Source organism: Agelaius tricolor, unplaced genomic scaffold (assembly GCF_023055355.1).
Source record: "Agelaius tricolor isolate 1412-34295 unplaced genomic scaffold, bAgeTri1.0.p SCAF_17, whole genome shotgun sequence".
Lineage (NCBI taxonomy): Eukaryota > Metazoa > Chordata > Aves > Passeriformes > Icteridae > Agelaius > Agelaius tricolor.
This window is the reverse complement of record NW_027269277.1, coordinates 18,341,387-18,357,808: the sequence shown is the minus strand read 5'-3', so window position 1 is coordinate 18,357,808 and position 16,422 is coordinate 18,341,387. Positions and strand designations below refer to the sequence as shown.

The following is a 16,422-nucleotide window of genomic DNA, read 5'->3' as shown; positions in this document are numbered from 1 at the left end:
CAGCACAGGAGGTGAAGGAATGGAGCTGATCGTGTTGTCAGTGGTATTTCCCCACAGATTCAGGGCAACCTCAGAGTTTACCCTATTTCTTGTAAAATCCAGACCCTACCAGTGGGTCCACGAGCACCATCCCACTGATGGCATCTGGAATCCAGCTGGAGTGCTCAGCCTCCCCCAGGAACCAGTCAGATCTACCAGCAAAGGCAAATGAGGAATGAATCCTTGTCTGGGGGGCCTCTGAGGATGGTACTGGTGACATTTGCTGAGCAGGGCAGTTTTTTGTGAGATGTTAATGACCCTCGTGGGAAGAGCCAAGGTGTTGACATCAATGACATATTGAAATTCCCACTGAAATAAGTCTGGGAGCCCAGATCCTCCTGCACCTTGAGTTTGGTGAGGGGTTTTAGGAAGGAGCTGCTCCCCAGAAGCTGCAGCAGCATTCCAGGTGTGAACTGATCCTTTCCTGTCAGGAAACTCAGGGAGTGAGCTGTGTGACCAGCCAGGAGGAGAGGCAGGCTGTACAAACACAGGATGGCAGGAATTGGTTTTCACCCAGCTCTGATGGATAAAGCCCCAGTATCATTTATTCCATCTTGCCTCGATTAGCTTTTCTTATCACACGAGGAATCATTATCTTAATGGCTGCTATAATGACATCAGGCTGCAGGAGCAGACTTGATAAATAGACTCCAGAAGGTCGGGTTAGCTCAGTGTGTGTAGGTAGATGTTGTGGTTGTCTGGGGAACATCAGGACATGAGATGACTGTTTCCTCCTGCATTTCTCAAACTGCAGCCAGCCCTCTCCCTCCTGAGCAGAGAAGGGAGGTTGATGGTTAGAAAAGGGAGCTAAGGCATGTTCACCATCCCTGGGAATAGCAGGGCCTGGAGAAAAATCCTGGCTGTATGAAGAGCTGTGCCTGAGGCACCACTGAAATTCCTCTGGAGGTGGGCAAGTACAGCAAAGTGAGAGTTGTGTGATTCAGCAGGGAGGTGTAAAAGGAGGAAATCCAGCTGGTCAGGAGTGCCTGGGGAGGCAGAGGGTTCCTGTTCCAAGCTCCATCCTCACCTTGGGGACAGCCAGCTCCAGACACATCGTCCTTTGTCAGCCCTGCATGGGGCCCAGGCAGTGGTGGGGCAGTGCTTTGAGATCCTCTGTTGAAATGTGCTGAAGAGGGCAAAGGGCTGGACCCACCCAGCCAGTTCTGCTCTTTTCTTTAACTTAAACTCGTTGCTGTGACAGGAGTAATTAACCATAGAACAATTAGTGGTGGAGGTGTCTCCATGGCTTCCCTGTGTGTGGGGTATGGTATTCAGGAGGAAACTGAAATTGTGGGGTTTTTGAACGTTTCCTGAAAGATGCAAGTTGCTGTTGAGCTCTGAGGGAGCTGGAAGGGTCCTTAGGCAGCACTGCCAGCAGGGGTGGCGATGTCACTGTCCCCTCCCCAGCTCTGGCTCATGAGCACCAGGGGACTGTGCAGCAGGGTGGGGGCAAAGCCTGGGAAACAGCTGCTGATCAAAGGATGAGCCTAAATCTCCTAGGTGGAGGATGGAGTAAGCAGCTTGTAAGGCAATTCCCATGGTTGTGTGGAGGAGATGTGCGTGTTCTCCGTGTCTGTGTCGTGTGGGCCCGGGGAGGGGCATTGTCCTGCTGGATGATCTGTCTGCACGAGTCCCTGTGATTGCCTGTGGGTTACCAGCATGCTTCACGTGCTGCTCAAATCGTGTTGGAACCTCAAAGAGAAAAGACACTTGGGGAAAAAACCCAAAAAACATAACACAAAAAAATGCCCCCAACCTAGAAGGGAAAAACGAGACAGTTTTAAATCTTTTTAATTGTTTCCTTCTGAGCCGAGAAATCCAAAAGGCTCCGAGTGACGTTGCCTGGTGCTATAAAAAGACATGATTTCAAGTGACAGCGCAGCATCTCTCACCAGTTTTGTCTAGCCAAATTATGAATCTGGGAATTTTCTTGTTCTCCTCGTGAGCAGCTCTCCCAGCCCCGCCCTGTGAGCGATCCCTCCGTGCAGCTGCAGCCGCGCTGCAGAATGAGGCACAAACCAGCAGAAGGAGCTCCAGCTCTGCCCGTGGGGTGGAGTTGGCTGCTGTGCTTGGAAATCATTCCTTATCCATTGATTCTTCCCTTTGAATTCCGCTCGCCACGCTGCCCAAAATTGCCTTGGAAAAAGAGCTTTGCCCATCTCTTTCTGGTGAATTGCAGCGGAGTTATGGCTTTGCATATTAAAAAAATATCCCTCAAGAGACAATTTTGCACAATGGCCCCGAGTTCTGATGAGGGAACAAACCACTTCAGAGCAGAACAGAAAAATACCTGCCTGCCAGACCTTTCCCAGAATTGCTCTTTCTTAGGATTAGAAGATGTGCAGATTAGGCGAATCTTGCCCTCCCAGTTTCTGTTCTCCAGAACATGGGTGTGTCCAAAGAAACCAGAGGAGTCATTCTTGGGGCACCTGAGGCTATGGCAAAGTGCTGTCTCACAGTTCCACAAGGAAATGCATTCTGGAATGACCAGAGCACAGTGGTTGTATTTGCATGTCCCACACATGGTGAGGGTGCATGTCCTTGAGATCCACAGGTTTGATCCTTCAGGCCACCGGATGAACAAGAGAAATGTGAAACCTTCAGCTGCTTATGCCAGGAGAACCAGCCAGGAGCTTTTGGCATTCCTCCAGCCCAGATGTTGATGCCAGTAGCCCAGATCACAGGGCCACACATACACCTGTGGGAAGAGCTGCTTTCCTGAGGGAGGGGGCAGGCTGTGCATGGGTGTGTTTCAAGCAAGGACAGACATTTTTCAGGAGTTTTGGGAAAGAACTGAGTGGGGTTTAGAAGTGATCTGGCCAGGGGAGTCTGCCCTTTTCCCTTTTGGAGAAGACAGACTATGGGTTCCATTCCTTGCAGCGACTCCATCACTGTCAGTGGACATCAGCCAGACTGTCCTTTCTCTACTTCTTCAGCTTTCCAAGTGCACAGCATTTTGCTGATCCAGGAGACTTCCTAGCATTTTGTATCATCATTAAAATACATTAGTTCACCATCCTCAAACTGGTTTAGAGGCAGTAAAGAGCCTAGCCACAGGATGCCAAAGCCATGGGACCATGTCACTGAAGCAAGGTGGCTTCAAGGACTTCCAAAGCTAAAAACAATTTATGTGTTCCCCCCCCAGGAGCAGGTTTAGATTCACAGCTCTGCTGTTCCAGAACATGAGTAATTTTAGTGGCACAAGGGCTGTTTACCTTTAAGGTAATTTGTGGTCAGTCTGAGAGCCAAAGCAGATTTATTTCCCAACTCTAGCCATGTAAGGGACCTGTAACAGATCCTAACAGTCCCACAGATCCTAAAATCCCTCACCAGTCTCTGCTGGGAAAATTGGCCTCCAGGAGAAGGTTGACACTCCTGGATGGGCTCAGGGCTGGAGTTTGTCCTCTGCAGTTGGTCTCACTGGCCACACATTGGCCAGCCTGGAGATGGGCACCTCGGAGCAGGACAGTGCCAGGAGAAGGGATGGGAGAGGTGGGCAGAGAGGAGCTCAGTGCCCTGCCCTTGTGGGTTTCAGTCACACAGTGATTGAAATTCAAACTGTTCCTTGGAGTTCTGTACCAAGGAGGGTGGTGCAGAATTTGTGTCAGGTTTCCTGCAGCTGCCCCTGCCCAGGTGTGACCCCAGCACAGCTCTGGGGCTGCCCTCAGCTCTGCAGCTGGCAGACAGGGCTTGGAGAGACAGAGTAGAGAAGTCCTTGATGAGTAACTATTCCAGCATGCAGATACAAATGCAGAATATCTCCAGGTCGGTCTTCCCAAGTAAGTTTGAACTGCTAATTGTGATGAATTCATTAAAGGTTAATGAGTGTGAATCACAGAGCAGTTTTTGCCCACTGTGAGGAATGATATTGGTTATTCTCTACAGTGGACAGAGAGCTGCACAAAAGACAGTAAAGAAGGAGAAATCAGTTAGACATACTCAAGACATCTCCATCTGGTCTGAACTCTTTGAGCATTTTCACCCTCCATCGGTAAATTCCATAGCAGGGAGAAGCGAATCAATTCTCTTCCCTAAAGTCACGCCTTAGCTCCTACCCCAAAGAGGCCCTGCCTGCCCAAGCAGCACCTGGCCCAGCTGTGTGGTGGGTGAGCTCTGTGGGTGCCCTCGTGAGGCTTTCCCTGTGTGTCAGTGCCCGTCGTGTGCCGCCGTCCTGCCCGGCCAGCGCTGGTGTGTCTGTGTGTGGTAGGAGCCGCATTGCTGTGCACACCTTGCTCTGGTTCCTGGGCGCTAATCACCGTATTTTGCCTTCTCCAGCACCTTCCCAGCCGAGGATCTCAAAGTGTTTTACAAACATTAATTAATTTAGCTTCACAACCCTCCTGTGAGGTAGGTGGGGGATGCCATCCCGCTGTCCAGATGAGGACACTGAGCTGCTTGGGGACAGTGGCCTCGCTGCTGTGGTTAAAGCCCGGGGAGGCGACGGCCCCCTCCTGCAGAAGGAAGAGCAGTTCTGCATGATCCAGAGATGGCCAGAGCTTACAGCAAGCTGCTCCACAGCCCTGCTCCTCTCTCCTTCCTGGAGTCATGGTTTCCAGCTGGCCCCGCTGCCCCGAGGCTGAAGGAGGGGTTGTCTTTGTGGGGAAGGACATCCAGACTGTGTCACTGTGCCCCGTAGGCTGCGCTTTGGTGGTGACACACATCCCTTCTGTTCCACTTCAGTCACCCTTTACTCACCATCCTCTACAACAGGATGCTGAAGTCCCCTCATTCTGTGGGAAAGCTGTAAGGGCAGCATCCCCTCTCCCCATTCCTGCACAGGAGCTGTGTCTCACCTGTGTGGGAATTGAACATCTCAACCCTAAAAGCGTAGCCTTGCCAGTCCATCCATTGCTTCCAGTTTGGATTGAACAGAATCAGCTTTTTCTGCGTTGTGTGCAGCCGCTTTTGGGCTGAAACCAGACTGGTGAATTGAGAACAAACCCTATGGAAAAGTCCTAAACTGTTCTAAAGAACGAGCTGCCCTCTGTGTAGGTGCATCCCTGCAGGGTAGGGCTTCTTCCACAGCAGCTCTGCTCCGTTCTGTGTGGGAACCGGAGCGGGGTGGTGCTCGGGGTCGTGCTCGGGGCTGGTCAGTGGGGCATGTTGGGGCAAGGCCGTTCTCCAGGGAGAGCTGGGAGGGAGGGTGAGCAGGAGCTTGGAACAGGAGTTGTTAAATGGGAGCAGGATGAGTTGGCCTCGCGGGGCAGGGCCTGTCCCGCCTCTCCTGCCTCACACAGGACTTTTCCATGAGGGCGGGCAGAGCTCTGCCCAACAAAAGTAATGGATCCTGTCCCAGCCTTGGAGCTTTGGCTTAGGGAGGCAGCCTCAGAGCCGAGAGGTCAGGCAGGCACTGAGATTGGAGATTGGCCAGCCCTGGCATGTCCTGGCGTGTGGGACCGGTTAAGGAGCGATAAGGAGTGATAAGGAGCGATAAGGAGCGATAAGGAGCGATAAGGAGCAGTAGCATGACGAAGAACGACTATTGACCCGATTGCTCTTTGACTGATCTGTTTCTTTTTCCCCCCAATCATCGATGCAGGTGTGAGCTACTCCAAGTCGGTTCCTCCAGCCTACCCACCACCCCAGGATCCATTAAATCAGGGACAATACATGGTGACAGATGGCATATCCCAGTCCCAGGTCTTCGAGTTCACCGAACCCAGACGCAGCCAGGCACCATTCTGGCAAAACTTCAGCAGGTTAACACCATTCAAAAAATAATACCTAGAGAGATGGAGAATTTTAACTTAAAAGAACTAAAATTTAAAAAATAAAAATAAATAAAATTATATTTATAGATGGACCTTTTTTCGGAGAAGCACTGTTGCAACTAAATATATATACATATATATATGTATACACACATTTTAAAAATAATAATATATATACATATATGTATATATATAGAAGGACCAAAAACTTTTTTTGTTGTTTTTGGGAAGTAATCTGCTACTAGATACTAGGAAGCACCAATGATTTCTAACCATGTGACCTGTTTTATTTTATTTTACTCCATTGGTTGGACATCTCTTTTTGTTGGGTTTTTTTTTTCCTGTTTTCCTTCATTCCCATCCGAGTCGTCATTGGCATCCCAGAATGCTTTCTCGCTTGTGTGACTCCGTCATGGAACTTCCTCATGGACTACATTGGTGTATATTTCCTTTGATTTTATTTATGGGGGGGTGTTGTTTGTTTTTTGGAGTGCTGGGAGGTCTCTGCTCCCTGTCCCTCCCTCTCTGTCCCTCCCTGGCTGTCCCTGGTCCCCAGCCCGGGCGCTGTCCCCGTCCTGCATCCCCCGTCTGACTCGTGCCTGTCTGGATGTGCTCCCTGTGCTCCCGCTCCGCTGCGCAGTATTTCTCTGGCTTTAACTGTTCTCTCGTGGGCAGGTGAAACCCAGCAGAAGGGCAAGCAGCTATTTAGGAAGTGAGGGATGGGTTTTCCTCAGTTCATCTTTTGCGTTTTTTTAAGCACTTGTCTTTTTCTCAATTCGGTGTGATTTGTTCACACTCGGAGTAAGACGGAGAAAAGAGAATCAGGGGCTTTTCTTCTTTTTGCTTTGTTTCTGTGGGCTTAACTTTGATTTATTTTCTTTTCAAGCTGAGACACTTGAAAAGCCCACTCCTATCTTTGTTTTCCGTGCAAAGATAAAAGCTTAAAAACCAATGGCTTCATGCCTCCATTGCAGAGAGGAAAATTGGCTCCGAGGCTCCGAGAAGCGGCCAGTTTTCTGTCTTCAGGAACTAAGGTCCCATCCTTTGGCCACACTCAGCCTGCACAGCAGCACCTAAAGAAGCACTAATTGCCATTTGCAGGAGCAGTGACCCCAAAAGTGAGCCCCAAGAGTGGCTGCTCTCAGTGCCCTCCCCCCGCCAGGTCCCCCCAAGCTCTGCCCCGTTAGCGGAAGAATCCTTGCCCCAGCCCTGGGAGTGCCCACCTGAGGTTGAGCCCGAGCTGCAGAGGAGCTGAGAGCTCCTTGCAGCAGCTGTGGGTGTGACTGGGCAGCGTGGCCGTGCTTCTGTGCCCAGTCCCAGCTGGTGCTGGTCCAGTCCAGGCCCCTCCGTGTCCCCTGGAGGGGTCAGTGCAGTGGGCCTGGGCTATGGACCAGCCCAACCCTCCAGGTCTCTTTCTCTCTCTTTTTCTCCCTCTGGAGATTCACAGCTCTATTTTTAAAGACCCTTCCTACAATTTCAGCCTTAAGTACATTTGTTTGCAAGTGCAGGAGCTTATGGTTAAGCTTGTAAAACAGACCATTGTCAGGAGGAGGATTTTTTTTTTTCCTAGGGCAAATGAGACTGTTTAACCAGATTTAGAAGATGAACTTGAAATCTTTGCAGAGCTATTCTGCAAGCTCCTTTGAAAATGTGGGATGAAGTGATTGATGAGGGTATTTGTCATTTTCTTTGGAATCTGATCCACCACATAAGCACCCCAGGACAAAGCGCATGGAGTTACGTTTTTTTTTGTTGGCTATTTTTTTTTTTTGCCCCCAAGAAATCCAAGTTAATGGGAAGATCAGAGAGTGTGATTTCATTGTTTCCATGGAGCCTGTTTTATTTCAGGGCATGTCACAAGGGCGGCATTATTTTTATTTAAATCCAAAAATAATCTCTCTTATACTTTTGAATAATCTAGAAACTATCAATAACCAGCAAAGCCAGATTAGTGTTTTGGAGAGGAGTAGTGGCCCCTCTGTGACAGGCAGCGAGCAAACACCAGGAATGCCAAATAGGAAGCAACCCCATTTTATATCTGAAATTATTTTTATGCTCCTTTGTATCTTTGCATTTTTATGGCTAGATTTTAATGTGGGATACATAGTAAATATTGTTTTGTTTCTTTAACAGAGTGGGTATTTAAAGCAGTGCATGAGATGGGTTCTCATCAGTTAACTGAAATGTTTTACTATTTCTGAATGGCTGGAGAGAGGCAGAGAGAGAGAGAGAAAGAGAGAGATTCCAAAATGTTGTCAACTTGATGAAAATTTCACTTACTCCTTTTGCCTTTTTAATTGCTTAGGGAAAAAAAAAAACCAACCAAGTAACAAGCACATTAGTTAAGCCTGTTCATTTACTGTTTTGTGCCTCAGAGAGTGAGAATGAGACATCCATAATTTTTATGAGAAGATGCTTCCTAAATATTCAGCACTAGGAAAAAAGAAACACCACCGCCACACCATTATTTGCATCATAAATCAAGATCTGACAAGGCCACTTGTTGGACTCGCAGCTTCTTTGTTAAGTGGGAAGCCCGCCCGGGCAGCGCCGCTCGCGCTGGCGCTGGCACAGCGGCCGCAGGGACGAGGGGCTTGGCTCTCGGGCCTTCAAGAAAGCTCTTCCCCTCCATAAATTGCCAAGGTGCTGCAGGAGATGGAGCATTGGCACAAAGAAGAACCAGCACTGGGTCCCACTTGAGCACCTGCTGTGGCTGTCCCAGCAGGGAGCAGGGCTGGAGCGTGAGTGTGACAGCGCTGGGAGCAGCGCCCATGCAGACGGGGGTGACTTGACTGAGCATCTGGTACAGACTTTTCATTCCAATGCCAGACAGGAGGAACCCACTTCCCATTCCATATGCAGAAACAAGAGAGTTGTAACAAACTTACATGTTTACGGTATTTCTCTGGCTGAATCTATATATATATATATATATAAAAAAAATAAAAAGAAACCCTCTTCCCTAGGTAAATGACATGCATTACCCTTAACCTAGACACTAGAACAGAGGATCTAAATTCAAGACTTTCGCCTCCCCACCCTCTCCAAAAAGTCAAACAAGAACCAACCTAGGTGCATCTAACAGTTGTAAATAGAAAATACTACATAGAGAAATATATTTGAAATTTGTTTCAGTTTCTGGATGGGCACCAGCCGTCCATTGCAATGTTATTGATAGTACACTGTGGTGCTTTGGGTTTCTGGTTTTGTTCTCTTTATGCTCTGTCATCTTTTCATTGCAGCTACATTTCAGGGAACATGTATATTTAGTAGCTATTGTAAGTTCTGCATGGCATCACCAAGCTTATTTTTCCTTAAGAAGAAAAGAAGAGTCTGTAGGAGCTTAAAGGCACTATGACGACAGGGACTTGTAGCAGAGAATTTAAAAAAAAAAAAAAGGTTTTTAAAATTCTAGTTTGAAGCCAAATACTGATATTTTAGTGCTTTTGGGGTTTTAACAGTAAGAGCAAAAAAAGAAAAAAAAAAAAAAAGAAAAAAAGGATTTTGGTAACCCAGCTGATCCGCACTTGCCAGTTTTATTATTTTGTTTATATTGGACTGTTTGACCCTGTCAAACAAGTGTCAAAGTTGTGTGTATAAAACAAAAAAAGTGTTTAAAAAAGTGTTGTAAAGACACTGAGCCTTATGAAAATATTTATGGAATTAAATAAAAAGAAGTGAAAAGGCATCTGAAGGCATTTTAAATCATTTTCCTCAGAGCGGGGTCACCCTTCTCTCAAGACTGAGCACGGGTGGGCTGAGCTCCAGTGGCAACCGAGACAGCCTGTGCCACCAAAAAGTAGCATTGTCCTGGAAAAATCCCCCTGTCCTTGCTTTGTGCCCTCCCTCTGAACCGAGGGAATTGATGAGGACAGAACCCCTGGCAGGGCTGCTCCGAGTGCAGCTCAGATCAAATACAGGGTTAAATCCATTCTGTCCCTGCTTTGCCCGGCTCCCAGCCCAGGGGGGACAGCCAGACAGACATCCCAGGTGTCCTGTGAGCAGTTGTCAGCATCCCAGGTGTCCTGTGAGCATCCCAGGTGTGCTGTGAGCAGCTGTGAGCATCCCAGGTGTGCTGTAAACAGCCCAGGTGTGCTGTGAGCATCCCAGGTGTGCTGTAAACAGCCCAGGTGTGCTGTGACCATACCAGGTGTGCTGTCAGCATCCCAGGTGTGCTGTGACCATACCAGGTGTGCTGTCAGCATCCCAGGTGTGCTGTGAGCAGCCCAGGTGTGCTGTAAACAGCCCAGGTGTGCTGTGAGCATCCCAGCTGTGCTGTCAGCATCCCAGGTGTGCTGTAAACAGCCCAGGTGTGCTGTGAGCAGCCCAGGAGCAGCTCGGAGCCTGTGGAGCAGAGCAGGGTGGGTTCCGAGGGGAGGGAGCCCAGCCACACCCGGCCCTGCTGCAGGGGGTCCTGTCCTGGGACAAGGAATGGGTTTTATCCCTGGAAAGCCAGGTGCTCTCTCCAACCCCAGTGACATTTCCCAGGTAAGGCAGGTGAGCTGTGTATTTCTAGACAGCCTAAAAATGCGATTATTACCAGGAGAAGGGGGTTGGGAGCGGTGCTCGTTGTCCCTCAGGCACAGGGGCCGGGTGATGGCAATAATCCCGGCCAGGACTGCTCCTTCTTCAGGGAGGGCTTTCCTCTCGTCCCCCTCTGCCCCGGGCTCCCTGTCGGGGTGGGAGTGACCAGGGTTCTATCACACATCCCGCACAGGTGAGGGGACCAGTCAGGGCAGTAAAAACCCACAAAGGCCAAGGAACTCTGAGAGGATGAGGGAGGAGAGAGGCAAAGTGGCGCCGAGGCTCCTGCGGGGCCGCGCCTTGAGCAGCTTCAGGAGCAGCCTCGCCCAGGCCTCAAACATCCCAGCTTCACATCTGCCTCCTGCTTCAGCAACGCCCCCAGCCCAGCTTTTATCTCTTGCTTGCCTTGCTTGCAGTGGAGAGGGCGCTGGGGCTGTGCCAGGGTCTCCTCTCCCAGTGATGCTGTTTCCCTCCGGGTGTACCTGAGGGGAGCAGGGAACAGCAGGGACCGCACACCCGAACTGCATCTCAGTGCAAACCTGCCCTTGGAGAGCTCCTCTGCTGCCACCCCGCTGTCTGTGCAGGCCAGCAGAGCCTTCCAGCGTTCTGCTCTCCCCAGGTTTGCAGAAGGAGCTGTGGGGAAGGACGGGAGAGCACAGGACCCGCTGGGGATGGATGGGCAGGGCACCCAGAGCAGGAGCACGAGCACCCAGCTCCGGGTGTGCTCTGGGACAGCAGCACCACCGAGACTCCCGAGGCTCCAGAGGAGCCCTTCCCTGCCCTGCAGCCCTTCCCTGCCCTTCAGCCTTCCCAGCCCTTCAGCCTTCCCAGCCCTGCAGCCCTTCCCTGCCCTGCAGCCCTTCCCTGCCCTTCCCAGCCCTTCCCTGCCCTGCAGCCCGTCCCTGCCCTTCAGCCCTTCCCTGCCCTGCAGCCCTTCCCAGCCCTGCAGCCCTTCAGCCCTTTCCAGCCCTGCAGCCTCTCCCAGCCCTTCAGCCCTTCCCTGCCCTGCAGCCCTTCCCAGCCCTGCAGCCCTTCCCTGCCCTTCAGCCCTTCCCTGCCCTGCAGCCCTTCCCTGCCCTTCAGCCCTTCCCTGCCCTGCAGCCCTTCCCTGCCCTTCCCTGCCCTGCAGCCCTTCAGCCCTTCCCAGCCCTGCAGCCCTTCCCAGCCCTGCTGCCCTTCCCAGCCCTGCAGCCCTTCCCAGCCCTTCAGCCCTTCCCTGCCCTTCAGCCCGTCCCTGCCCTTCCCAGCCCTTCAGCCCTTCCCAGCCCTGCTGCCCTTCCCAGCCCTTCAGCCCGTCCCTGCCCTTCAGCCCGTCCCTGCCCTTCAGCCCTTCCCTGCCCTGCAGCCCTTCCCAGCCCTTCCCAGCCCTTCAGCCCTTCCCTGCCCTGCAGCCCTTCCATGGCCGGGAGCACTGCTGCCGCCTGGAGCTGATGGCCAAATTCCATCTCCTGTGTGATCTGTTTGGTTTCAGCTTTTCCAGCCAGCCAGCATTCAGCTACTCCGAACTTTGCTTGCATAAAACAAAAAGCAAAACCAAAGAAACCCATTTCAACCCCCTTCTCTTGTAGGGAGGCTGGGGTTGTTCCAGGGTGACAGCCCCGAGTGTGTCTGTGCCTCACCTGGAGCACAGGAATTTGTGTAGAGCTGGGAACAGCCATGGGCAGGGTGGGCCTGGCTCCTCCTGGAGTGAGAGAGGTGTTTGTGAATGGCAGGAGTGTTTGGGAAGGGCTCTATGGCAAAGCTGGCTCTGCGTTATCCCTCTGTGTATCCATGGTGTTACAGAGCAGCTTTTGCTTTTTAAGGAATGAGATTTTCAGTCTGAGTGCTGCTGCAGGGATTACACATCCCAATCCACCCCAAACAATCCATTTCCTTCTTACTCTGGGTTCTGCACTAAGTGCAGCAGCAGGGTAGCATCCCAAAGCATGTAATGCACCATCTGTGCTGGTTTATAAGGAATGACTGAAATTGCATGTGCTGGGAGATGGAATAGGAATAAGTGGCATTTTCAGAGTGTTTCCAAGCCCTGTCCACAAAGGGTTCCACAGTCAGCAGCTAAGGAAGGACAGGAGCTGTTAAACTACAAATATAATCCCAAAAGCTGCAGGTACAAATTGTAAAACTGTCTTTATTTGTCTGCACCTCCCACCTTTGCTACGGGAAAGAGACAGAAGGTATTTCTGAAATGCTTTTAATGTTCACATCCTTTTTTCTTCCAGCTCTCTCCAGGCAAAATTCATCCTGGTGAAGATTTGCACCTTCTCCTGTCAGAGCCACAGGAGTTTGTCACCTCTTGGGGGTTTGACAGATCTCTGTGCTCAGCCCTTTCCCAGGCTGGAAATGCTTCAGAAGTTTTCCCTGTTTCAAGAGCCCCTCAAGGCACATCCCCAAATTTCCTTCCAGCCCCTCCCTGTCCAAAACCAGGGTGGCCTGTGTGTTGTCTGAGGGACACAGAGCACTTTCCTTCTCTCCTGATACCAACAAAACAAGACAGGGAACACTGGGGAAGATTTATTTTCCATTCAGGAGAGCGTGTTAAAGGTGCCACCCTTGCAGGAACACGTGTCTCATAAAGAAATCACCAGTGCTGCAAGCAGTGCCTGGTCTGGGGCACCTGTCAGATGTGACACTGCTGGGGGAGCTGGGAATGACTCTGGGGGGACAGGAGGGGGAACACAGGAATGACACACATGGGGCTGGACACAGCTCGGGGCACAAACAGGGCTGGACACAGAGCTGGGGACAGACACACAAGGGGATGGACACAGAGCTGGGACACACAGGACTGGACACAGGTCCAGGACAATCAGAGCTCTGGACACACAAAACTCTGCACACCCAGAGCTCTGTTCACAAGCAGATCCTGCTCACACCCACAGAGCTCTGCACACACACGGAGCCCCTCTGGCCTTGTTCTGTTTCACAGCTGGAACAGAGACACATTTTTGCCAGGATCTGGTTTTCCCACCACAAATCCTGGCACTAAATTCACTTATAAATAACCTCTGAGAATCAGCTCCAAGACACTCAGGGCTGCCTTCATGGCCAGCCCTGGAGCCAGTGGAATTAACTTCAGAAGAGAAGTTTCCTTCTCTGTTTTTCATCTGGAGAAGCAATTACAGGTTCTATTGGTGTATTTGCTTCTCTTCTTAGCTCACCTTTACAAAAGCTGTTCAGCTTTTATTCAGTAAATCCTCAGAGGGTGTGGATGTGCATTCAAACCTCTGCAAGGTCATAGCAGATCAAAAAGCAGCTGGCCCTTGCCCACAGTGTGGTCTGCCCTGGGTGGAAATGGTTTGGGACTTAAGAGGTGCCTCATCCTCAAGACAGAAGTCTTTAAGTCTGGTTTGACAGAGGCTGGGTTGACACCCTGAGCACTGCAGAAATGTGAGGGGAGCAGCAGGTTTGAACAAAGAAGTCATTTACAGGAGTCAGTCCCTGCTGCTGTGTCACAATGTCCTCTGTCACTGCTGTTCCTGCAGATGAATGGTCTGGGCAGAGCTCTGCTGAGCTGCACTGCCCAGCCTGGTTTAATTTCAATCTGGTGCTGCTGACCTGGACATTTGATAGCTTTTCCTTCATCAGTCACTCCTGTGCAGGGAGATTTGAGTCTGAGGAATTGCTTTCCACACATTTGAGCCATCACACAAGTCCTCCATGCTCTGTTTGGAAGCTGGATAAAGCAAAGTGCCATTTGCTCTGGTTTAACTCCTCAGCAGCCAAACTGTGCTTTTTCTGTGCCAAAAAAAGAGAGCAGCCTGACAGCACAGAGCTCAGGTGACAGAAAGAGGGTGCTTTTTACAGAGCCTGGTTTTTACACGGCCCTAAATCAGCAAAGGACAAGACAAGCAAATTGCACTGATAGTGCAATTGTCAAAATCTCTGTCACTTGCTGCCTTATCTGTCCTAAACCAGACTGTTTGTGTTTTGTGATTTATTTTAGTTGATTTGTGATTTATTTTTCGGCCTGGCTGGAGCCCAGCTCTGCTGTGCTGGTGTCCAAGGCCGGCTGCAGAGGGCTCTGGCATTCCCAGGGGACACCCAGGGGACACAAACGCCTGGGACAGTGCCCAGGAGCCCTCCCACCCCCACGGGGGGCTCCTTACTAGGATGGGGCTGTGGGCACAGGGAACAGGGAGGGTTTTTCACTGGGCTTTGTCCTGACTCTGAGATTCTTCTGGCTTTACATAAAAAGGCACATTGGTGACAGGAAAAGGGGGGTGAAGGCCACACTCCTCCTGCAGCTCCAAGGGGAGCTGTCCCCACTGCCTTAACCAAGCCTTGTCCCACAGCTTTTTCAGGGAAAATGTGACCATCACTCTGCTTTCCTCAAAGTTTCACTCCCCCACAGATCCAGGGCAGCACGAGAGGAGTGCCTGGCCAGCCCTGCTGCTGCGGTGGTTTCACGCAATTCAGAGGAAATCCCGAATCTTTGGACCAGGAAAGGAGAATAGGAGCTCATACAATAAATACCCATAACTGCTGGGAGCCAGGGGGGCCATGGGCTCTGGCTGTGCCCAGCAGGGATTGCTGCCCTTGCCCAAGGACTGAGCAGCTCCCCGAGCCCCAGCTCTGCTGCATCTCCTGCTGGAGGCCCCTGCTGCTGCTGGGACAGGACTGTGGCACCCCAGGTTTGTATCCCAGCCCCTCCCTGGCTGTGCCATGCCCTGGCTGTGCCATGCCCAGCCTGCTGGGCAGCTGGGGCAGAAGGAGAAGGATGGAGAGGAGCAGAAAAGTTGGCCCAGGCTGGTGTTCCCCTGTTCCTCCTGTCTGGATGCACCATTAAAGAGTTGGATTGTGCTGCCTGCTCACAGCTGAGTGCTTTCAGCCTCCACAGGGCTCCATTAAAGACATCCCTGGCTGTGTGGGGGTCCCAGGTGGGTTTGTGGAGCAGGGGGGCAACGACACTTCCCTAGCAAAGGGAAATGGGTGCTTGGATTCTGCCATCTGGGATGTGCTGACTGTGGATTCCCAGCACAGGGAAGCCAGGCTGGGGTGGCAGGGGCTGAGTTCTGGGATCTCCTGCAGGGTGCAGCAGAAAGCAGAGCCCGTTCCCAGAGGCTGCTCCAGCAGAGCCCACGTTCACCCCAGGGCTCACCCCACTCCCCACACAGAGCCCCTGGAGGGAGGGGTGGAAGCAGGGTCACAGGGGGTGCCTGGCACTCAAGGAATGCCCAAAAATCCAGAGAAAACAGCTCTGAGAGGGGGGAAACCTGCTCAGAACTGGGCTTTGTCCTGACTGTGATTCTTCTGGCTTTTCATAAAAAGCACATTGGTGACAGGCAAGGTGGGGTAAAGGCCACACTCCTCCTGCAGCAAACACAAACAAAGGCTGATCCAAACTGCTGCAGAAATGACAGTTTGAATGTTTGAATTCCATCTCCCACCCCAGTTATAACCCCTCTGCCATTCTCAGGAGAAATTCCAAGAGGGCAGCAGGGAAAGGGCACTGCCCTCAGTGCCAGGATTATTCACCCCTGCACCAAACCACACCATGGGAACACAGGGGCTGCTCACTGGGGTCTGCCAGGGGTGCAAAGAGTCTGGAAACCAACAGAAATGCTGTGCTGGGCTCCCCCTGTGCCAGGGCAAACAGATGGTTCCAATAAATAACCATGGCTGGGAGGGTTTCTATCCAAACCCTGTGGAGGGATCCTTCAGGTGGAACTGAGCATGGAGAAGCTGCCAGCAGAGCCACCAGCAGCTCTGTCCAGCTGTGCTTGGAGTGAGGGGCTGGGAAAAGCCTTAGCAGCAAAGGCAGAATGAATGGCATGGGAACACTTGTCTAGGTAAAAGAGATGGAATTTTTAAAAAATTGTTCCTCTTGATTTGTGGCTCGTAATGAATTAAAGCTGCTCTGGAAAATGCTCATTTCTGTTTGGCTGCAGTGCTGGAGCTGGGGAGGGCTGGGCTGGGGTGGCCTCAGGGACATCACTGCAGGGGCTGGGGCCAGCAGCAGAGGGCTGAGGGCTGCCAGCACCAGCTGTGACCAAAGGCAGAGTGTGCAGAGATCCCAGCGCTGCTGTGGGCACACCCGGGACACAGCACAGCTGAGAGCCCCCTGGGGCCTCCTGCCCACCCCAAGCTGGGCATTTGTGCCAGCCCAGCCCCTCTGAGGCGTTTCTGGCCACCTGTTCCTGCAGGGATG

General features: G+C 51.5%; 1 protein-coding gene across 13 annotated transcripts in view; it reads left to right on the top strand.

The window, feature by feature from the left end:
* The window catches only part of ARHGEF9 (Cdc42 guanine nucleotide exchange factor 9), a 179,611-nt gene extending 163,466 nt beyond the window's left edge, over positions 1-16,145 (top strand). For 9 of the 13 annotated variants that reach the window (XM_071442770.1, XM_071442763.1, XM_071442768.1 and 6 more), the window contains exon 10: positions 5,579-9,438. In XM_071442770.1, coding sequence (XP_071298871.1) covers positions 5,579-5,760 — 182 coding nt within the window. In that variant the 3' untranslated portion in view covers positions 5,761-9,438. Of the gene's footprint in view, positions 1-4,314; positions 4,387-5,578; positions 9,439-14,625 lie in introns of those variants that run through there. The other 4 variants (XM_071442757.1, XM_071442760.1, XM_071442758.1 and 1 more) reach the window with 4 other exon arrangements.
* The last annotated feature ends 277 nt before the right edge of the window (positions 16,146-16,422 follow it).